We start from the raw sequence: 20,142 nt of genomic DNA, 5'->3' as shown, positions 1-20,142 counted from the left end.
GGTGGATGCATCAATCCCTGGTGCCCAATATGCCCCGATACCCTGTAAAAGGCCATAAAAAGGTGAGCCTGAGTGTGTCTCATGCAACCGAAAATGGTTCCTGGAATATGCCGTTGAAAAGTGGCCGACCACGACCAGGCTTTGGCATCGTTTTGAGAGTCGGCAGCCCCCATGCATGGGTGGGCTGCCTGGCTCCCTGCAGATCCTCACCCCTCAAATGGTAAAGTTGCCCAACCGGGAAGATCGTATGAGGATAGAATGTTCAAAAAGGATGACAATGCATCTGCAGGCTTGACAGATGCAGAAGGAGGGGGTAACAGCAACATGCAGGTCGCTTGAAAATCATGTTGTGTATCTCGTATTCGACAAAGTCCAGTCCCCCTCGAGCATTTCCGAATCTCTGAGCTTGTCTGGCCTTTCTGGCCCCTTCCATCTGCAGCCCTACGGACCCCCCATTCTCTGATTGTTTCTCGCCTGCTTTTCCCCCATGCTGGTGCAGGGGTTCTGTTCGTGTCGCGGAACCGGTGACTTGGATTGAAGTGGCCTCTATTCCTCGCTTAACGATCCCTGCTCACGAGCACCGAGTGCTGGGAAATTCCAGACATGAGAAACAGTGGCTTGCGCTGGAAGCGAGAACTATCTGGTCTGGACTTCTTGCAAAATGCACTTAGTTACTGGTCCTCTTCGGATTCCTCCTCCCAAGGAAGAAGAACAGGACGCTTTCAGGTGTCCCCAATAACCGCTACTGCGTGAAAGATGCATCACCATTTAGCTTCTTTCTCGTTCGGCGAATAACTATTACTTGGATATCCTACCGCCGTAGTGCCTTGTCCAACGTCCCTTGGCCGACGCCAGCCACGACAATGATCCAGGATTGACCACGAGCCTGCTAAAGGGCTTTTCACCATTGTGAATGTCCCAACTAGGCTTTACTGGTTGCCGTGGCCTTGTTGTTACGAAATCTGCAGTTACGAGGATTGGCATCGCCGTCCTTGTCTCAAAATGGCCCCCTCCTCTTTTGACCCTTCAATTCTCTCCCTGCATTTTGTCACTTCAAAGTGGATGCCTCGTAGGATCTTCTGCAGATCGTCAATCTTCTTGACCATGGGGTCTTTTCATGGCTGGGGGAGAAGATCATGTATTGTCGCGGACCATGTCATACCACTGCTGTCGCAGTTCCCGTATTCAAGGCACTACCCGTCTAGCCCACGTATTCACTTACGAATGGTATTCAGCCTCGTGTCATTTGTGACTACAGCATAAGCAAGCTCTCGTCGATTTCTGGTAAGTTGACCGAATATGTGTCCAAAAATGCTGCTTGTGTTGGGCTCCTCGAGGTTCGGCGCTCGACCAGTACAGGAAACCCAAGATCTTGCTTGGCATCCCAACAGGAGAGGAAGCATTTGCCGGCGCACTGTTCGCGAACGCCCTTCCCTAGAGCATCATACCCATGTTGCTGGAGCATAACCCACTGAAGCCAGCATGTCGTCAAGCAGCAAAGGATTTTGGCGGAGTATATCCCAGTCTGATTCATGCTTTACCATCAATGTGCCAGCCAGGATGGTGCCGTTGAGGGCGACTGAACTCTCAGGACCTCCCCCGGGAACAGCCACTGCTTCAGTCCTCCTGGGACATATAGCCATTCTTTCCGTTGTCATTGCCAGATTGTAGCTGAAGGTAGTCTGGCCCTCTTTTTCAATCTCGATGCTGTCATTCAGAGGTTGGCCAGGACACTTCGCGGCAGATAGCGCCGCTTTTAGGAGCAACAGGTATTTCGAGTGCAAAATTTCTGGTGATGTCTCTTCTTCCAGGTGAGTGGAGAACCCGACAAGCGGAAAAGACGGATCGTGAAAGAGAGGGAGGTCCGGATGAGCTGGGACAGTCATCCGATCCACGACAAGGCTCCAGTCCGGAGAGCCTGTACTCGACATATCTTCCACCGGCAGAAACTGCAGATGGCGGTGCACCTGACTAGCGCCACTGTGCTCCCCTGAATTGAAGAAGGCAAATAATCGCGGCGAGCTCCTGCCGCTCTGATGACTCTGCCATGCACGCAGACATTCGTACGTCATGCTGAGGTCTCCCAACTCCAGTAGATCGGTCTGGGGTTTGTTCGCTACAGTTGCAATAATAAAGTGGTTGTGTATGACCGGAAACTTATTCAGGACCAAGATATGTGATGGGTGATCTCCTGGGATGCTTGCAACGAGCAGCTCGGCAGGGGGATCTGCGAATGGATCAAATTTTGGGGCATTTCTGTCCTTTTCCTCGTCTTTTTTGGCCTTCTTTGCTAATGCTGGACAGTAGCGCAGTTGAAACTGGGACACGTGAGAAATCGGACAACCACAAACATTCTCCTGGTTGACTTACCAAAGATTCATGTTTTGTACGGAGGACATCTAGCTTCGTGTCCGAAAACAGTAGATCTTTGTTTCGATACGCCTCGTGAAACTTCCTGGAAACAATCCTTTGAAGAGGCTCCAGGAGCCCAAGCATCGTGCCTGCTTCTGACATATCTCTTTCCTTCGTGATACGGCTAGAGCGCTGGCATATCAGCTGGCGAGAGGCTGGAGTCGATAGGCCATTGGTCCCTCATAAAAGTCTGGCGAAAGGCGAATGATTGACGTCAATGGAACTTGAGATCTTCACATCTACAATAGATATGACCAAGCTCGAAGCGATGTGAAGAGGATGTCGCATGCACTCGTAGGGAACCCTTGACTATAGTAGCGATTGACTCGACACGAGAAGGAGTAATAAAGAGGTGTGAGAAGCCCAGCTAAGTTACTCCCGCAGTGGCTCAGTGGGAGGAGGTTCATGTCCGGCAAAACAATGGCTATTCATTGGTCTTGGCATCATGCCCCTCAACACAACTTCATGAGACTGAAACCTCTGTGAACCTCTCTTCATCTTCACTTGAAGTGCACTGTCCAAAACATCACATCTCCTTCCTGACAATATAACAATATCGAATACTGAAGCCAGCTTGGCCCCCGGCATGATGTACGTGCCCAGTCCTGGAGTCGTTACATGCCAACATTACGACAACTGTCGGCGTCGACCGCGTTTGGACCAAGTGTTTCTTCTGCGGAAGCCCTTGAAATGTTGCCTCTGACAGTACGGGCATTCGGGACAGCGGCCCTAGGCGGTGTCGTTTGAGTAGAAGGATCAAACACACACCATGGTACCCGTCAGTCCCAGGACACGAGACCAACCTGTGAGGTTTGGGCAAAATTACGCCATCTGTGTTCTCTCATCTGATAGCAGCGCAGAGCACTGCCTCCGCGATCGAACATGCTACACGTCGCATGGTCGCCACGTTCCTAAGCCATGATTGAGGGGCCGTGGTGAGTGCTTTGGATACTGGCTAGCATGCCAAATGACAACCCGTCCTCGTCCCGCTGCGAGATCCCGAGAAACACGGCCCCCATTGTCATGGTTCTTTCACCGCAAGATATTCTCTAGAGGTGATTCTGGTGATAACACTCGATACTACGATCAAGATGCTTTTTTCGTTGACGTAATCATTTTAGTAGCGCCTCTCCAGGGATGAAGCCGTCTCGAGCTGAAGAACTGGATCGCGCAGAATCATCAAATCTTGGTGTTGATGGCCGATCGTTGGAGTTCGGAGTGCATGTCGTACAAACCCCCTGATGTTTGCTACCATGGTGCCAGGCTCACCGTTTGGTGGTGCCGTCGGATCAACGCCTGATCTTTTTCCGGTCATGAACCAGCAAGTTGAAGACCTTTTCTATCCCGAGAATTACTCCCATATCGTGCTTTCCAGGTACGGGGACAGTACCGCCATGGCACGATGAAAATGGTACCCAAAACCTATTGATGAATGGTATTGGTGACTCCACAATTTGCTCCGAAAATAGACTGCTGTTGGCGCCAGCTTCATCTACCAGCGCGTTGCTTTCCTTACCTACTACACACTGACAACATGACGAATACCTTGATGCTATGCAAAGATCCTTCCAAATGCTCATATTCTTGCTGAACGTCTCGAAGGCTGACGGCTCCATTTTGGGCTGTAAGGCAAAATGGCAAGAGAAGGACTGATTGGATCAGCAAACCGACTTGTTTGAGTTGGGTTTGTCGACCTCATGCGAACGGATTGAACGTCGTTGACAGCCTATAGTCTGCCGTATGCTTACGGCTAGTACTCGACCACTTATCGAGGAAGCACTGTGCTACAAATCAACAATTTGATGTTCCGCAGATTGCGGCATCGCCTTCCACCGTCTTGGTGCTTGAATTGAACCTTTGCATGCGCCATAGCCATGGGTTTGTTGCAGGACAAGTTAATGCTCACGGAGGTTGTGCTCGCAGCGAGGACTTTGGGCAATTCCAGTTCGTTACCGATGTTGTGGGTAAGAACGGGTTTGCAGAACGAACAACGAGACCTTCCTGCAATGGATGACGCAGCACAACACTGATTGTAGGTTGCAATGACTCGACATGAAAACGGAGGGTTTGTTCAAGCATCTGTAACCTAAACGGTTCAGTGATTCACAGCTCGCTTTCGAGATCTGCATTCAACTGTGCCTAGCGTTCTGGTGTGGAAGGCAATGTCCCAGGAACCTTACAGTCCTTTGTATCCGGTTATCTGCGCTGACGAGAATGCATCATTCGACGGATCAAGTCACCTTGTCGGTGGCTTCTCAAGTTTGGCCGTGTTGAAGCCATTCACTGGCAGCCGCATCACGGCGGCTCAGCGCTTTGTAGCGCCTCCATCTGACACACTCTGCCACTGTCACCGGGATGGATTGCCTTATACTTGCCTGCAGATATGCGCAGACCGTCATGCTTCTCATCAAGACGATTGCAGCATTCCCTTTGCGCCATTGCCAATCATGCCTCCAACTACTCCGCAAGCCTGCGATTTCCATCCGAATGATAGCATTGATCTGCCAAAATGGCTCCCATCCTACAGTCGTCAAAACAATTTCCTATGCTCGGACGGGGATCAAGATTTCTCGCCTCTGGCATGTCAGCTTGGGAGTGGAAACGCGGTGTTTGACCATGATGGGAGGTTCATGGAAGCATCACCCCCGAGCAACTATTTGACCAACGCCAACCAGACGACAGAGCACCATAATGCCCCATCACCAGCAAATGTCAGTGCCGGCCTCGGACGGGGAGCCGCTGCTACATCATGGTCTTCGGATCTGAGAGCACAGGTTGAGACCACCAGCATACCTCTACAATCAGCCACAGACAACCACACGAGTCTACAAAGTCTTTTCGTACATCCTATCCAAGAAGATGCGACGCTGCCGAGCCTCAACTATGAGCAAGAGGCAACATTTGCACCAAATTATACGGGGTTTGACACCCAGACAGTCTTGTTTGGCGATACAACCAGCGAAACCCCTTTTTTCCAGGAAGCAGTTATGCCGCGGTTCCATGTGCGATCCCCGGTCATGCCTGTTCCCTATGGCTCGGACGGCCAGGGCCCAGCATCGCTGCCTGGATATGAATTCCAGCCATCATCCTTGGGACCAGACTTTACCTCGTACCAGCCTGCAGTTGATTGCGTAGCGCCTCAGCAGGTCTACCCGGCTTTGGCAGCAACAGATCATGTTGACACGTCGGAATACCCGCCTTTGCCAGAGCTGGGCAACCTGTCATACCAGCCATTCCAAGACTCCGAAGACTTCTACCGCGAGCTTCAGGACGCCCACTACCCTGAGTGGTACATTGAGGAGCAAGCCCTGTCTTGCGCTCGCGAGGAGACGCCGACCTTTCAAGGCACCAACGTTCGGACCGGAGGACTTTCGATGACATCTCTGGCCCATTCACCAGCAAGTAATAGACAATTCGGACCAAGAAACGGTCAGCGAGACACTTCAAAAGATGAGTTCTTGGTGCGGTGCAAAGCACGAGGTATGTCATACAAGCAAATCAAAGAGCTTGGCAAGTTTGAGGAGGCTGAATCAACGTTGCGTGGGCGGTACCGCGCTCTCACGAAACCGAAAGAAGCGCGACTGAGAAAGCCAGAGTGGGGAGATCGAGAGGTGAGCTTGTTTTATGTGGTACAATGATTGAGGCTGATTGAAAAATGTTGTAGATCGTACTGCTTTTCGAAGCGGTGTCGCAGTGCTCCAAGACTGATCTACTTGCCTCCCCATCCGACCAAGGGCTCGACGCGATTTCCATGGGACAGTTGGTGAACAAGGTCCCTTGGAAACAAGTTGCAGAGTACATGGAAGGGAGAGGGACGTACAGATACGGGAATGCTACTGTCAAGAAGAAATATCTGGAAATACTGAAACTGCGAGGCGCCGCAGTTCAAAGACCACCAAGCAAGGCCTAAAGGTGCCACGCACGTGGACCAAGAGGACCGAGACAATGTGCTCCGAGTCAGTACTTATGCTGGCTGTCTCCTGATACCCAGCCCCTGAGGTCAGGACGACCTGCGTCTCTGAGGCCGTGAACCAATTCCCCGGTATTGTTCGACGGATCTAGAGCTCATTCTGGAGCATACAAGCTGGGCACCGACAGCTCGGAACTACCGAGGCTACAGACTATGTGCTGATATTATCTGGAAGGCAACATGGGCGAGTTGATAGGCTTGAGATACTCTGGACAGTGATCAGCATAGTACTTAATACCCGTTGTCGTCCTGCCCCTTGCTCCGCTTCTTTTCGTGCCCTGTCTCCGTTCGTTCTTGCTCCATCTTATCCAGCAGATAGGTCCAGGACCATTAAGAGCAAGAGTCTCCTTTGGTTCCAGAAGCCACGCTCAACGTGCACAGTTGTTGTCGTATTTGTCGTCGTGCACAACGGTCATTCGCAGGAAGGTTTTTCCGTATCCGGATACTGTACTCGACCCGTTCTAGTAATCGCTTATTCCAACACTGTGTTCACCTTCAGGCCTTCCACCAGCCCGTAAAGAGCGAAGGCGTTTCATCTCCTGATCTTTCGAACTCCCTTGCCCTGATCTACCCACCCACTCAAATTTACTCGCTATCGACGTTCCTCGTGACGACCCAAAGCATAGGTGTCTGGAGAATGTATGAACAGAGTGGTACTCATCTCGTGCTTGCATGGCCTCAGCTGGAGCACGTCCTCTCTTCCCAATAACTCCGAATCCAAGCCCGCCCATCAAGCTCGAGGACGCGCCATGTGCAGTTTGTCGTCGGCCGCGCTGCCAACTGAAGTCTCACAAAGCTTATCTGCTAGCCCGACGTCCACGAGCGTCTACGAGTACGAGTAGTAGTTCGACGAGCAATCCTACCACGAGTAGTAGACCACCGCAGCTGGCCTCCACCGACCAAGCAAACCATCTCCGCGATTTTGATCGACCAAAAGTCCTCGATCTCACCTATGCCAAATCCTATGCTTTCACGCGAGCGTTGCCGTCCACCGTCCCTCACTGTATCAGCTCAGGTCGACTGGATGGCTTCCACGAACTTCCCATCCCTGGCGGTGAGCAGCCAGAACTGCATCAAGCAGTCTACAGTTGTATGTAATCTCCTGAACCCGGCCTCCCCCAAAAGGCAGACTCGCCGCCCTGTCCTGCCCAAAAGCCCTGTCCGATACTGACTCTTCTTCGCGTTATAGTGCTCAATTTCAAAATCGGCGCCGCAACAGCATTTCCCCTGCCCGCCGGCCTAGCCGTCAACGACATCGGCGGTAGTATGATTGTCCCCGTCATGACAAACACCACACTATGCCTGAGCGTCATCGCCGCCTGGAAAGCCGTGCAAGTCTTGACATGCCAAACTTCCAACTACTCTTACCTCTCATACGAGGCGCAAGCGCTGCAATCCCTTCGCAAACAACTCCACGTGCGCGGCCACGAAGCGCTCACCGATGAAGCCATCATGGCTGCCTCTCTCCTCTGGGCAACCGCGACCATGTTTGCCCAGCCCGAAGCGCTACGACGACATGCAGCTGGCGTCCGCTCACTCGTGACTGCCCGCGGTGGTCTGGACAAGGTTGGCGGCGGCGGTGCGATCCAGCAATTGGTTCTGTGGGCGGACTTCCTGACTGCACAATTCCTGGGCGAAGACATCCAATTCAAGAACATCGACTCCGCAGTACCTCTACCGGCGTCGCTGCGCAAGATCTACGATTCCATTGTCATTCCTGAACCATTCTTCGATCGCTTACTCCCAGAAACTCTGGAAGCTGCCAAAGATCTACGGTTGCTGTTGATTTGCCACGACAAAGCCTCGCGCACCGGAAACATCACCATCGCCGAGTACAAGGCTTTGATGAGCCTGCTAAACCGAAGCACGATACGCAGGATCAGCATGGAGTATAAGCTCAAGGACTCCAAAACCATCGACGAGTGCGTTGTACTGGCCATGAACCTCATGCGGCTTACATCGTTGTTTCACGCCGGGCCACTGTACATCATTGTCATCAAGGTCATCGAGCGCTTACGGGTAGCACTCGTCCGCGCTGGTCTCCACCAGTGGCCTGAATGTCTCAACATCTACATTTGGGCCTGCATGGTGGGACTGGTCCATGAATTTCCCACAACAGAGAGGAGTCACTTCGCGGACATGTTAGCTGGTGCATTGAAATTCAAGTACAAAACAGCATGGCCTGAGACCTGGGAGGCGGACTGTCTGACAATGGTGCGCTCTTTCCTGTGGTCGGAAGCCAGACTGACCGACCTATACGGGGATGCCTCTGAAATGCTCAATTCGCGGCTCGGGCCCAGTCCAGCCGCTGAGAAAGTGTGATTTACCGGTGGACTACCGGTATCGTTTGAGGTAGCTCAGCTGAAGATGCCAGCTCGAGGACAACAGCTCTGGTGTTGACTTGTACGCTACATACCTCATTCCGGGGTCTGATAAGATAGAAGAAGGGAGACATATCCAGGACAGATGTGAAGTAAGGATGAAAGCACCGGCGTGGAATGATTGTGCCTCGCTTACTTCAGCTGTGCTAATGCGGCTTCCTTGCAACACACCTCAACCTGACAAATCCAAGCCACTGACTGCCATCTTCTCTGGTGACCACATCACGTAGTACGTCACATACCTCTTTCACCACAGAATCTCTCTTGGGCTCGGGAACCCTGTCCAACATGCCGGCACATATCAGTCTTAGCCAACCATCCAAGCCGCCACCTGGGCCTTGTTCCAGCTTCGTAGGACGATACTCCACCTCAAGTTTCTCAATATGAAAGCCAATCTGCGTCAACACAGTTTCCATCCATGTCTGTGAGGGAAAGAACCACGGGCTAGCATCTCGAGCCTCTTCTATGGAGGCGCCGGAATGCTTCAAAGCGCTCGTCATCGCAGCTGCTGCTTCAGCGACATTGCCAGCACCACCCATCTCGAAGACAAATGTTCCTCCGGGCCGCAAGGATTTGAAGCACGCTTCCAAAGTATGCATGCGCGTATTTGGATCACGCAGGATATACTGGAGCGCCGCATTCGACACCCTAAACGACCAGTGAGAATGAAGGTACATCTAGGAGAGACTGGTCCACTTACACCTTATCCCACCCTCCTTTCATTACGTGAGGATCCTGCTCAAGACGCCTGCAGTCCACGACTTTGAACATTGCTTTTGAGGAACCAAAATCATTCTGCGCGGCCTCGATAAATGAGGAGGACGCATCGATGCCATAAACGTAAGCGACTCTGTTCAGGAGATTGGCTGTGAATTTGCCATCACCACAGCCGACGTCGATGATTCTATCAGTTGGTTGCGGATCAAGGTATTGTACAAGCTTTTGTGTCAACTGAGGCACAAAAGCCGCGGCGGCAGAATATGTCTGTCAGTGTCAGCGAGTCCCACACGCGTATGGGTCGCGTACCCCTGTCGTCCATTGATCCTTTCTCGGATTGTATGGATTCGAGGTCATATTGGACTGAGGTAAGACATTGGCACATGATGAACGAAACATTGCAAGAGATAGAAGGCGGACATTAGCGCTGAACATGTTTGGACTGACGCTAAACCTTGGACGAGGGTGGAACCATAATTTTGGTTGTCATATCAACTTCAATGATGCTGGCATGTACCATGGTGACTCGGACCTGATAATAAGTGCATAGCGTAGTCCAGCAGAAGGGAGCACAATCTCGACCAATACTACAGCAACGGCCGCTGATTCAAATGCAACCAAGCCAAGCACCCTCAATACACCTTGACAATGTCGACGATGACGAGGAGCAGGAAAAATGACAGCAGACACTATGACATAGCGGTAAGCCAACACGAAAGGACATCTTCTTGCAAACCCACCAGCAGCACAACGGTCCCAACCAGATAGATTCCCCATAAGCGGAGCTTTGCAAGACCTGTAGTAACTTCTCGTTGATGTCGAAAGAAACGCCAAGCGCCAACGAACAGAATCAGAATCGCGGCCAGGTGACAAATACACGCTTGAGTTTTGCCCAGAGCATGATGATGTGTTGTGTACGTGCCTTCGGGTTCAAGAAATTGTTGAATTTTCGAGATTTGTGCGATGACGATGCCGAGGAGAGACATGCCATCGGCGACACTTAGCCAGGCGAGAAACGTTTGCTCATTTGCTGGCTTGGTCAGCAGCCACACTGTGAAAAGGATGGAAGTCTGTACAGAGATGGTCTCGGCGTGTAGCCAGTGGTGCGTCCAGTGATACGTAATGGGCCCAAAATCTCCTTGGAATCCAAATTGTCTTGCTCATGCTCATATCAGAACCCTTCTCTTGGTCTAGGCTTGCCGGCGGTGAGCCATATGCACTGATTGTGGCGGACTCTTGGAGAAGGTCATCGTTGTTAGGGAGAGGCATCAGTTGGACGGCGAGGTCGCTCACGGCGCAAGCGACGAGCTTCACGCGGTAAGTAGATCAATCAGTAGCAAATATCTGGAGAACTGTTTGGGATACTAGAAACACACGCAAGTTCTGGTATCATGGTCGCTGCACTCAAAGACTTAGGGAGTCATGAAGTTTGTCGGAGGATAGCGACTTCCTCAGCAAGCCATCCACCCACCCCATCATGGCAGGAAAGAGCGGTTGAGCATGACACAGATAGATTTTCCAAGCCAAGATGGAAGCTGTGGTTCGGGAAGACCGCTTGTGTGGCACTCACCTCGGACGCATTGTGCAAGTCTGGCTAGAGCTAGCGGCCATTTGCATTGACAAATGCCCTCAAACCAGCAGGCAAGCAATGGAAGCCACCGTTGTTGCCTGACTTTAAGTAGTTCAACCGTCTGAAACACGGTTAGATGTTTGCTGGCATTGTCCAGGTGCAAAGAGGCAGACGGCAGAATGAAGGGTGATGGTATTTGTGCAACCATCACCCGCTGAGCATTGGTGAGGGTGTTTGAAGGAGCAGTCAGTCATTCAGGCGAGGAAGGCATATTAAAGGCGGTGCCAAAGTATAGAATGATTTTTGCGAATTCTGAGGATACAGTGGCCGCAGTGGTCGCAGTAGGAAAAGATTTATGGGATTGTGATGTTCTGTTCAATGGCCGAATCATCAGCAAAAGTCAAGTCACATGACTGTCTTCTAGCAATGGTCTCGCCGGTTGAAGTTGCAGCAATTCGAGCGCCTTCTCCTCCTCCTTCGCCTACGCCTTCGTCATGTGCCTGTCGCCACCAGCACGAGAAGATTATTATCTCATCTTCGATTTCCCCCTCCCGACCCCCGTCGTCCCGGCGATCCAGGTCCTCAATCAGGTCCCCATCATCGACATCTTCAAATAGCCACACTTCTTGCACTCATTCTTCCTCTTCATCCCATCCGCCAGTCGAGCTCATCCAGAAGCCTGTACAGGCCTATTTCAGTCCACATCGAATCCCCGCCTCATATCCATCCTCACCTTTTACCGCATCCACCGCAACTGTCAACGAGTGCTGTGCACCTCGATTGGCGCAGCCGCCTCGGCCTCGGTCAATCATGGGTTTCACCAAGAGTCAGAGAATCGGTATCCTGCTGGGCATAGATGCTGTTTTCTTTCTGGTAGAACTTGTTGTTGGTGAGTGCAAACCACAAATCAAAGCGTACCGGGAACTGACGAGATGTTCCAGGCTATGCCGTCCATTCATTAGCCCTCGTGGCGGATTCCTTCCATATGTTAAACGATGTCTTGTCCCTATGCGTAGGGCTCTGGGCAGTTCGTGTTGCGAATACCGGAAGTTCAAAGATGTACACCTACGGATGGCAACGAGCAGAGACTCTGGGTGCTTTGGTCAATGGAGTCTTCTTGGTCGCGCTGTGTCTGTCGATTTTCCTTGAGGCCATCCAGCGTTTCGTCGAACCGCAAGTGGTTACGAACCCAAAACTCGTTCTCATCGTCGGTTGTATGGGCCTAGCATCGAATATTCTCGGTCTACTTCTCTTCCACGATCACGGGCACAGTCATGGTCATGAAGAGCAGGGAGATGCCATCAAGTCTGCCGAAGAGGGTCATGGACACGTTCATGATGATGAAGAGTCGGGTGCTATTGCGGACGAGAGTGGCAACATCGAAGATGTCCTTCCACAAGTAAGAGTGGCTGGCTACAAAGGTACAGACGCAAGACGTTTTACGACATCCGATGAAGAGAACACCACTATTTCTGCTCAATCGTCCAACACACAGCACCGCAAGTCACTTGCTAATAGCGAGATCCACAATCGGCACCGACGTAGGACGTCGGGATCCCTTGGCCGAGGGTTTGGTTCCGTGGACAATATTCACATACACCCTGCTTCTTTTCGGCAAGAAATCATACAAGCTGCACGTCTTGAAGAACAGTCGGAGGAGTCGTCAGAGGATGGCGAGGCATTGCTGGACGATACTGGGTCGCCAAATGAACACTCTCAGATTTTGCCGAACGGCCATTCCTCACCTTTGAAAGGCACCCAGGGCTATGGCAGCATTGGAAGACGCCGTAGTATGGATTACAACCATGCCGAACACACACACAACCAGCCCAAAGGAGAGTCCCACAAGGGACATAGCCATGGAGGCCACGGTCATTCTCACGGTGATCTAAATATGCGAGGTGTCTTCCTCCATGTTATGGGCGACGCCCTCGGCAACATCGGCGTGATAGCTTCCGCCTTGATCATCTGGCTCACTCATTTCCCCGGACGATACTACTTCGACCCTGGCATCTCACTTGTCATCACCATTATTATCCTCTACAGCGCTATCCCCCTCTGCAAAGCAGCCAGCCGGATTCTGCTGCAAGCAGTACCTGTTGGATTGTCGATTGACGAAATCACTGACGACATCGAATCTCTTCCACGCGTCCTCTCGGCTCACCATCTTCACGTCTGGCAACTCAGTGACACCAAACTCGTTGCCAGCTTGCACGTCAAGGTCGATTGTGAGGTTGAAGGAGCAGGTTCAGCTAGCTATATGCACCTTGCTCGTGAGATCCGGGGCTGCTTGCACGGGTATGGCATCCACAGCTCGACTATCCAGCCCGAGTTCACGACACCGCAGCCCGATTCTGGTGCAGCAGAGGCCGGCAATGGTCATTTGAACGCAGCACAGGCCGGGACCTCCAGCAAGGCTGCGAGCGTCAACAGTGAAGGACCGACATGTCTGCTTGAATGCGGCGATAAGTGCGCCGGAAGCAAGATGTGCTGTCCTACGGATGGAAAGAACGGCAGCCAAAACGGCAAGAAGTAATTATTATTTGGCCTTGCAAGGCGATAGATGTAATTTCGAGCGACAGTCCTTGTCTTGATAGCTTCTGGAGGTTTCCAGCTCCCAACCAGCGTTTCTCTGTGTCAGTTGTACTATTCCACTACAATTCTGCAATAAGTGGGCAAGCAGTAGTACACTCAATACCCTAACCCTTGCATATCAACCAGAAATAAACCAGTAGAACGGGCCATGCAACCTGCCACATAGACCTGGCGAAATACTCGAGTCGACTCCGGGGTATTTTAGGCCTTGAAGCCGCATATTTTGCCCGGAACATTCTCCAACGCTCATCGTCATCATCAGATTGCCGCGGCTTCGAGGGGGACGGCGTCCTTGAACTCGCCGGTATATTCCCGTAGCCACAGCCGCCCATCTTGCGCGTCGAAAGGTTCTCGTCATCCTTGCGCACGGACGAGCACGTTTGCGATGTGTTCGAATTGCCGTGTCCATTGTCGCGCTCGCGGGTGATAGGCAGCAACGGTTCTGATTTGTCGCGATGATACTCACTCATCGCTCCGGGCTTGTACCGAATGGCATGCACTGAAAGCGCGAGTATCGTAACACCAAGGACCTGCGCGTATCTAATGAACACGCTCAATTGATTGGGGAGCAGGCAGAGGTGGTTTTGGACCGTGTCTCTCGGTGTGGCTAGCGCAGCACCGTCGTCTGTGGGCCTATAGAGTCTGTCCAGGTCGACAGGATTCCACAGACTGGCGAGCTGCACGCCTGGCACTCTAATACCCATGGCCCAACTCATGCTCTTCACCGTGATTTCACGGATGCGGCCCGTGAACTCATTGTGTTCGATCTCGCAGTAGTCGTGGTCATCGCCGGAATAGACCATAGTGATCTCCTCAGCGGTCAGGTGCTTGACGATGTCTTGAGACACCATGGGCGTCAGCACGTTCTGGTACTGGTAACCTGCCTGGAGCGGAATGGAAGAGCCGCGTTCGCGATTAGGCCCGCATGAAGTCGTGCCGGAGCGGAAGAGGGGGACGTGTGACAGCAGGATTGTTGGAAATTGAGATGATGATACCTGAGAGCGTGGTTGAGGGGATGTGGATTGGTCGAAGTGGTCGGCAGGTTGCAGGTCTGGAGAGAATAGCGGCGAGTGGACGGACGGTTTGTGATTGAAGCGTGTCTCGCAGGTGTGTTGGATGGCTTTTGCTCTTGTTGTTTTCGCGTTCTGTAGGAATTCCTCGACAGGTTTCCAGATCTTGCTGGACGCTGTTGCCTCGGCGCTGCTGTCGCCCGCACCCGAACTGCCTGTCTCGGGGTCGACTTGATCCATGGCACTCAAGGAGACTGTGTCGAGATGGATGAATGAGTGATTGCCGATGATGTCGATGCGGTTGAGGGGCCCGAAATAGGCGTCAAACCTTTCCTTGACGGGCTGTTGGATGCCGGCGGCGAACCCTAGGTCATGGTTCCCTGGGAGCGAGGCGAGTATACGACGGCCCTCGGGTTCGGCCAGGCTCGCTGGCTGGCCCTTGTACCATGAGCGCAGGAAGATGTTGGAGAAACGAATGTATTCTTTCAGCCAGAACCCCGTGCCATATTTCTTGTACCGTTGCTCGGGCGAGGATGATTCCGTCGTTCCCCATTCTCGTCCGCCGTCGAAGAGGTCGCCTAGGAATAGGGTTGCGTCTGGTCTGAGCTGTTCTTGCAGGTAGCGGTAGGAGCGCCGAAGGTAGCGGTCGGTGTATGCGACGGTCAGGGTTGAGAGAGGCCACGGTCGGTCCGGATAGGTATGGGGATCGACAAGCTGAGGGTCAGCAATGAGGAGCACATGGTGTGGATGAGCATGAGCCGGCTATAGAGAAGGCTTAGTGAATTGGGAGCGCTTGGGTGCGGTTCGCACTTACCCAGGACTCCCACTCTTGCCAGAGACACTGTTTGACGCTTCTATCGAAGACAACTCGTTCTCCCCATACCAAGACCAGCACCCATATCAGTACCAGAGCACATGGGAGATTCCAGATGCGGCTTTTTATCCTGGCAAACGTGTTGTATGTTATGCCAGGATTGGTTTTCATTTCTCTAGGATTGAGGGCAGATTTCCGTCGCTCATTGTCGCAAGGAATAAAACACTGAGCATTAAACGGCTGCTCAGCTTTCAGACTAAGGGTCGTTTCGCGTCAAGGATACCACAACATCTTCTGATGCTGAGATGTTGTTTGCGTTATGGTACACGAAAGACGTTGTTCTCCAGACCGCTGGAATGCATTCGGTAAAAGCGGCCTGTGCGGAATGGCGGCATCAGCAGCAGGAAGATCAGGGGCCCGCAGGCGCAGGGGGATGATGGGGCCAGTCTTGCCCATGACCCTCTGAAGCAGGGGTCGGCGAAATCCTCCAGCACTGTTTCATCAGGCACCATCCGACTCTCCTAGGCAAAGGGTGGAATCACCCATTCCTTTCAGAGGCGCCGACTCTCACCACACGGCCACATTATAAATCATCTTATTACACTAGTTTCCCAGACGACATGTTCGCGCTACTCTCAATGTCTCCCATGATTTCTTTTCGATCATGGACGGTGTTTCCGTCGCCAGCGGTATTGCTGGGCTCATTTCATTGGCTCTACAGGTCAGCGGTACAATAGCAATATATGTCAACTCAATCAAGGAGCGGTCCAAAAATATACAGGAACTACACGATGAGCTACTGCTGCTGGGCGAAGTCCTCAGTGGCCTACGAGATTTCCTGGCAAGCGAACAGGCAAAGCGCAGATCATTCGACAATAACTCGGTCCTCCAGAAAGCGATCACGGATTGTCGAGACAGGATAGAACGGATAGGGAACAAGCTGAAACCTCCCGACAGTAGCAGCAGAGTGTCCCGAGCCATTGGCAAGCTACGATGGCCCTTCGACCAAAAAGAGGTCAATCAAATGACCGAGAATCTACGACGATACAGCGAGACATTCCATTTCGCCGTCACCATTGAAGGGTGCAACCTGCTGTCCAAGACATCTGAGGATGCTACCAAGGGCCTGCGGGAAATGCTTGATGTCTCCAAGAAAATCAGTGAGCTGTCGGCTCAAATGGGACTCTCCGCGGAAGAATCGTCGAAGCGCGCCTTTCAAATCCAACAAATCATGGCTCTTATCCCAGTGCTGGCAAAGACAGCCGTTGATGTGAATGAGCTCTCTCATGCGGCACGACTGGCGGAGGTCAGAGAGCAGGAGAGACGCATTACCGACATTTTAGACTGGCTGGCGCCCGTGTCATGGCTGCACAAACATCGTGACTTGCAAGTGAAGCGATCAAAGGGCACAGGGGAATGGTTTCTCCAGCATCAAGTCTTTAAGGACTGGGCAGAAGATGAGACTGCAGAACATGATCTCCTTTGCGTTGGTGGACCAGGTGCAGGAAAGTCTATCCTTTGCTCACTGGCGGTCGACCATCTACGCGCCCAATTCAAGGACAAGGAAGTCGCCGTGGCATACTACTATTACGACTATTCGGATCAGCAATCACAGAGCCCAGTCAATCTGGCCAGATCGCTGCTACGGCAACTATCCTCCAATGGACACCTTGTGCCTTCCGCAGTAACCGAGTTCTATCAGCGCACACGGAACGATACCAAAGATGAAACTTGGTTCCACGACCTACTAAATATCTTACGTCGAGTGGCGGCCACCTTTACTCGCTGCGTAATATTGCTTGATGCTCTTGATGAGGCTGGCATCCGAAGTCAACGTTCAGGGCTCTTCGAGGTCTTGGACGCATTGCGGAGCCCTTCCGGAACCAGAGTCCAAGTCCTGGCAACGACACGGTCCCACGCCCTCAGCGTTGCAACGGGATTCCATAAGGCCGTGACGATCGATGTCATAGCAGATCCTCGAGACCTCCGTCTATTTCTCAAGCAAGCAATCGAAGAGCATCCAGACTCGGTGGATATCCTGGATGGTGACTTGCGAGAGCAGGTCCTGAACACATTATGTGACAATGCCAATGGCATGTTTTTGCTTCCTGCACTCCAGATTCGAACCATACTCGATCAGATCACCAAGGCTGATGTCCGCCGAGCTTTGTCACGTCTATCCACCAACCTGAACGAAGTATTCCAGTCGACGATACAAAGGATCACAAATCTACCAGAGACCAGACGAGATCTTGCTCTAAAAGCACTTATGTGGATATCACATGCTAGGAGACCGTTGAGACCGTTGGAATTACAGCAAGCAATGGCATTGCGCCTAGATGACGCTGACCTCGACCGCGACAATTTCCCTCCTATTCGAACTATAATCGACTGCTGCTGCGGACTGGTCGAACTAGATCATGAAAGCTCGATCATACGTCTAGTGCATCATTCTCTTGAAGAGTACTTGCGCGACCAGGATCACGGCCTGTTTGAAGATGCCAACCTATACATCACGAGGATGTGTCTAAAATATTTGAAGCTCGAGTCGTTGAAAGAGTTGCCCTTGAAAAATCGCCACGACTTCGCACTAGCACTTGAAGACATGCCCTTCCTGGAATATGCTGCACTGGAATGGGGCCACCATGCTTACGGTGTATCGATCGGAAGATTCCGTGGGCTAGCTCTGTCGCTGCTCTCCGACAGCCTCGCGCTTATTACATGTGCTCGAGTGCGGGATCATCACAACGCCGACTTTCGCAGATGGAAAGGAAAGGCTTGGGCCTGGGCGTATTCCGGCGGTGCTGGAATCTCAATAGCAGCAGCGTTCGGGCTTACAGAGCTACTAAAGGTCCTCATCAACGAAAACAAAGACAACTTATGCTTAGATGCCCGTAATATGTACGGCAGCACGCCACTCCATGAGGCAGCTCTTCACGGTCATGAAAGCGCGGCAGAAGCATTGATTGAACATGGCGGAAATCTTGTTGACACGAACTATGGATCAGCTACGCCATTGTTTCTGGCCGTTACATACGGCAAATTGTCCATGGTCAGGCTCCTTCTCAAACATGGAGGCCCACAGCTCGAGATACCTGGCCCGCAGGGCTTGTCAACTCTACACAAAGCCGCAGAACAGGGTAATGAGGAACTGGTCACAACACTTCTTCAAGCCGGCGCGCTGGTCGCTTCTCGCGACATCCACGGAATGACGGCCCTCCATTTCGCCGCCCGTCGAGGCTATCTTGCTATCGCTCGCCTCCTAGTTCAGGCCGGTGCGTTCGTCCACGTGAAAGACAGTGATGGTCTGTGCCCTCTCGATTATGCCGCAACAGGGGGATACACTGATCTCGTTGCATACCTGCTTGAAACCGGCGGCAATATGTGGCACAAGGGCCGCGAAGCATGGACGCCGCTCCATCGAGCAGCACGAGGCGGTCATACACAAACCGTCTCATTCTTCCTCGACCGCGATGCAGACGTACTGGCCGCTGACTTCAAGGGCAACATCCCTCTCCATCTCGCGGTACGCTCTGGTAGTATGGCGACTGTCAGGGTCCTCTTCGAGCACAATCCGAACCAAAAACGCGAGCAACTCTTTACCCGAGACAAGAAAGGCTCAACACCTCGTGTTGTCGCCTTCTACACTGCCCATTACGACATCCACAAATATCTCCGTACAGCAGAATGGGCCGTGTCGGGTAGCGAACCAGGGGAAGCCAGCATTCTTACCACCGCCATTGAGCGAGGCGACTTGAACGCTGTTCGCGCACACCTCGACGTCCACCAGGACTGTCTGAATATGCTGGATGAAGATGGACAACCGCCTTTGCACGTTGCTGTTCAAGAGAATCGACCCGCCATCATCGACTTGCTCCTCGAGCGCGGCGCCTCCATTGAGTCTGTGGGCTACCACGGCTGGCGACCCTTACATATTGCCGCATCGCTGGGCAATCTGGACCTTGTAAACCTATGTCTCGCACATGGCGCCAGTGTCAAGAGTTTGACACTCACTAAACAGACGCCTCTGCATAAGGCCGCCTCCAGCCACTCGGCTGCCGTGGTCCGCAGGCTGATTGAAGCCGGCGCCAACCCTAATGACAGGAACGACCGAGGTATGACGACCCTGCATGTCGCGGCGCACCAGAACGATATCCAGATTGTCAGGATGCTAGTGCTTGAGTACGAAATGGATGTACTTACAAGAGATCGCCATAACCTAACGCCCGCCATGTGGGCGGAAAGGTCTGGACATTTGGAAGTGATGGCCTTCCTCAGGAGTGAAATGAAGAAAGCAAAAACCGCGAAGAAGGTCCGTGGAGACGACCAGGAGATTGGCATTGCCGATGAGCAGATGCAGGAGGTCGAAGACGCACTGAGTGATCTGGACGTCGATGATGATCCGAGCCCCTAACGAGTGTCTCCTCACGTCTCTGCTTGGAGACTCCGAGTCGACCACTGTGTAGGTAGGTAGAATGCCTGCTCTCCCATTCGCGACCAATCAGAGGTAGCCGACGGTGTGGAATTTACAGGGATAAAATATTGCCTAAAGCGGTAGCTAGCACTTCTTGATTAAGCAATCTTTTAAGTCTTCATCAACCAACAACAGTGATCCGTCAAAAAAGTGTCGGCGAATCCTGATTGGTTACGAAGGGGAGAGCAGCCTCCCTGCC

The 20,142-nt window shown here is 52.3% G+C and overlaps 8 protein-coding genes across 8 annotated transcripts; 4 read left to right on the top strand and 4 right to left on the bottom strand.

The window, feature by feature from the left end:
- Positions 1 to 615: 615 nt before the first annotated feature.
- Positions 616 to 2,784, bottom strand: PV05_04834 (uncharacterized protein). Its single transcript, XM_013461282.1, has 2 exons — positions 2,371 to 2,784; positions 616 to 2,318 (listed from the first exon to the last, which is right to left on the bottom strand). Exons 1-2 carry the CDS (start codon positions 2,512 to 2,514, stop codon positions 1,443 to 1,445), a joined length of 1,020 nt encoding a protein of 339 aa, XP_013316736.1. The 5' UTR covers positions 2,515 to 2,784; the 3' UTR covers positions 616 to 1,442.
- Positions 2,785 to 4,813: 2,029 nt separating this feature from the next.
- PV05_04833 (uncharacterized protein) lies at positions 4,814 to 6,364 on the top strand. Its single transcript, XM_013461281.1, has 2 exons — positions 4,814 to 6,023; positions 6,077 to 6,364. The coding sequence occupies exons 1-2, from the start codon at positions 4,860 to 4,862 to the stop codon at positions 6,320 to 6,322; spliced, it is 1,410 nt and encodes a 469-aa protein (XP_013316735.1). The 5' UTR covers positions 4,814 to 4,859; the 3' UTR covers positions 6,323 to 6,364.
- A 574-nt stretch (positions 6,365 to 6,938) lies between these two features.
- PV05_04832 (uncharacterized protein) lies at positions 6,939 to 9,650 on the top strand. Its single transcript, XM_013461280.1, has 2 exons — positions 6,939 to 7,472; positions 7,572 to 9,650. The coding sequence occupies exons 1-2, from the start codon at positions 7,055 to 7,057 to the stop codon at positions 8,702 to 8,704; spliced, it is 1,551 nt and encodes a 516-aa protein (XP_013316734.1). The 5' UTR covers positions 6,939 to 7,054; the 3' UTR covers positions 8,705 to 9,650.
- On the bottom strand, positions 8,730 to 9,859 carry PV05_04831 (uncharacterized protein). Its single transcript, XM_013461279.1, has 3 exons — positions 9,790 to 9,859; positions 9,464 to 9,747; positions 8,730 to 9,411 (listed from the first exon to the last, which is right to left on the bottom strand). The coding sequence occupies exons 1-3, from the start codon at positions 9,835 to 9,837 to the stop codon at positions 8,910 to 8,912; spliced, it is 834 nt and encodes a 277-aa protein (XP_013316733.1). The 5' UTR covers positions 9,838 to 9,859; the 3' UTR covers positions 8,730 to 8,909.
- A 62-nt stretch (positions 9,860 to 9,921) lies between these two features.
- On the bottom strand, positions 9,922 to 11,373 carry PV05_04830 (uncharacterized protein). The gene is made up of 4 exons (XM_013461278.1): positions 11,224 to 11,373; positions 11,051 to 11,171; positions 10,557 to 10,788; positions 9,922 to 10,510 (listed from the first exon to the last, which is right to left on the bottom strand). The coding sequence occupies exons 3-4, from the start codon at positions 10,747 to 10,749 to the stop codon at positions 10,170 to 10,172; spliced, it is 534 nt and encodes a 177-aa protein (XP_013316732.1). The 5' UTR covers positions 10,750 to 10,788; positions 11,051 to 11,171; positions 11,224 to 11,373; the 3' UTR covers positions 9,922 to 10,169.
- A 214-nt stretch (positions 11,374 to 11,587) lies between these two features.
- On the top strand, positions 11,588 to 13,811 carry PV05_04829 (uncharacterized protein). Its single transcript, XM_013461277.1, has 2 exons — positions 11,588 to 11,939; positions 11,992 to 13,811. The coding sequence occupies exons 1-2, from the start codon at positions 11,861 to 11,863 to the stop codon at positions 13,584 to 13,586; spliced, it is 1,674 nt and encodes a 557-aa protein (XP_013316731.1). The 5' UTR covers positions 11,588 to 11,860; the 3' UTR covers positions 13,587 to 13,811.
- Positions 13,575 to 15,787, bottom strand: PV05_04828 (uncharacterized protein). The gene is made up of 2 exons (XM_013461276.1): positions 15,470 to 15,787; positions 13,575 to 15,417 (listed from the first exon to the last, which is right to left on the bottom strand). The coding sequence occupies exons 1-2, from the start codon at positions 15,638 to 15,640 to the stop codon at positions 13,750 to 13,752; spliced, it is 1,839 nt and encodes a 612-aa protein (XP_013316730.1). The 5' UTR covers positions 15,641 to 15,787; the 3' UTR covers positions 13,575 to 13,749.
- Positions 15,788 to 16,005: 218 nt separating this feature from the next.
- PV05_04827 (uncharacterized protein) lies at positions 16,006 to 20,070 on the top strand. The gene has a single exon (XM_013461275.1). It carries the CDS (start codon positions 16,134 to 16,136, stop codon positions 19,881 to 19,883), a length of 3,750 nt encoding a protein of 1,249 aa, XP_013316729.1. The 5' UTR covers positions 16,006 to 16,133; the 3' UTR covers positions 19,884 to 20,070.
- Positions 20,071 to 20,142: the final 72 nt, after the last annotated feature.

The sequence above is a fragment of the Exophiala xenobiotica genome (genome assembly GCF_000835505.1).
Source record: "Exophiala xenobiotica strain CBS 118157 unplaced genomic scaffold supercont1.3, whole genome shotgun sequence".
Taxonomy (NCBI): Eukaryota; Fungi; Ascomycota; class Eurotiomycetes; order Chaetothyriales; family Herpotrichiellaceae; genus Exophiala; species Exophiala xenobiotica.
This window is presented reverse-complemented; position numbering and strand designations above follow the sequence as displayed.

What these genes read in the sequence shown, in the direction of transcription:
- PV05_04834 (XM_013461282.1), bottom strand. Translation starts at nt 2,514, where the DNA reads ATGTCAGAAGCAGGCACGATGCTTGGGCTCCTGGAGCCTCTTCAAAGG. An exon ending in GTACAAAACATGAATCTTTG is followed by an intron (nt 2,319 to 2,370) that starts GTAAGTCAACCA and finishes CACGTGTCCCAG; the next exon opens with TTTCAACTGCGCTACTGTCC.
- PV05_04827 (XM_013461275.1), top strand. Translation starts at nt 16,134, where the DNA reads ATGGACGGTGTTTCCGTCGCCAGCGGTATTGCTGGGCTCATTTCATTG.
- PV05_04830 (XM_013461278.1), bottom strand. Translation starts at nt 10,749, where the DNA reads ATGCCTCTCCCTAACAACGATGACCTTCTCCAAGAGTCCGCCACAATC. An exon ending in TACACGCCGAGACCATCTCT is followed by an intron (nt 10,511 to 10,556) that starts GTACAGACTTCC and finishes TGACCAAGCCAG; the next exon opens with CAAATGAGCAAACGTTTCTC.
- PV05_04831 (XM_013461279.1), bottom strand. Translation starts at nt 9,837, where the DNA reads ATGACCTCGAATCCATACAATCCGAGAAAGGATCAATGGACGACAGGG. An exon ending in AGGATCAATGGACGACAGGG is followed by an intron (nt 9,748 to 9,789) that starts GTACGCGACCCA and finishes TGACACTGACAG; the next exon opens with ACATATTCTGCCGCCGCGGC. An exon ending in AAAGGAGGGTGGGATAAGGT is followed by an intron (nt 9,412 to 9,463) that starts GTAAGTGGACCA and finishes CTGGTCGTTTAG; the next exon opens with GGTGTCGAATGCGGCGCTCC.
- PV05_04829 (XM_013461277.1), top strand. Translation starts at nt 11,861, where the DNA reads ATGGGTTTCACCAAGAGTCAGAGAATCGGTATCCTGCTGGGCATAGAT. An exon ending in TCTGGTAGAACTTGTTGTTG is followed by an intron (nt 11,940 to 11,991) that starts GTGAGTGCAAAC and finishes GAGATGTTCCAG; the next exon opens with GCTATGCCGTCCATTCATTA.
- PV05_04828 (XM_013461276.1), bottom strand. Translation starts at nt 15,640, where the DNA reads ATGAAAACCAATCCTGGCATAACATACAACACGTTTGCCAGGATAAAA. An exon ending in GGCAAGAGTGGGAGTCCTGG is followed by an intron (nt 15,418 to 15,469) that starts GTAAGTGCGAAC and finishes CCTTCTCTATAG; the next exon opens with CCGGCTCATGCTCATCCACA.
- PV05_04833 (XM_013461281.1), top strand. Translation starts at nt 4,860, where the DNA reads ATGCCTCCAACTACTCCGCAAGCCTGCGATTTCCATCCGAATGATAGC. An exon ending in CAGAGTGGGGAGATCGAGAG is followed by an intron (nt 6,024 to 6,076) that starts GTGAGCTTGTTT and finishes AAAATGTTGTAG; the next exon opens with ATCGTACTGCTTTTCGAAGC.
- PV05_04832 (XM_013461280.1), top strand. Translation starts at nt 7,055, where the DNA reads ATGGCCTCAGCTGGAGCACGTCCTCTCTTCCCAATAACTCCGAATCCA. An exon ending in GCATCAAGCAGTCTACAGTT is followed by an intron (nt 7,473 to 7,571) that starts GTATGTAATCTC and finishes TTCGCGTTATAG; the next exon opens with TGCTCAATTTCAAAATCGGC.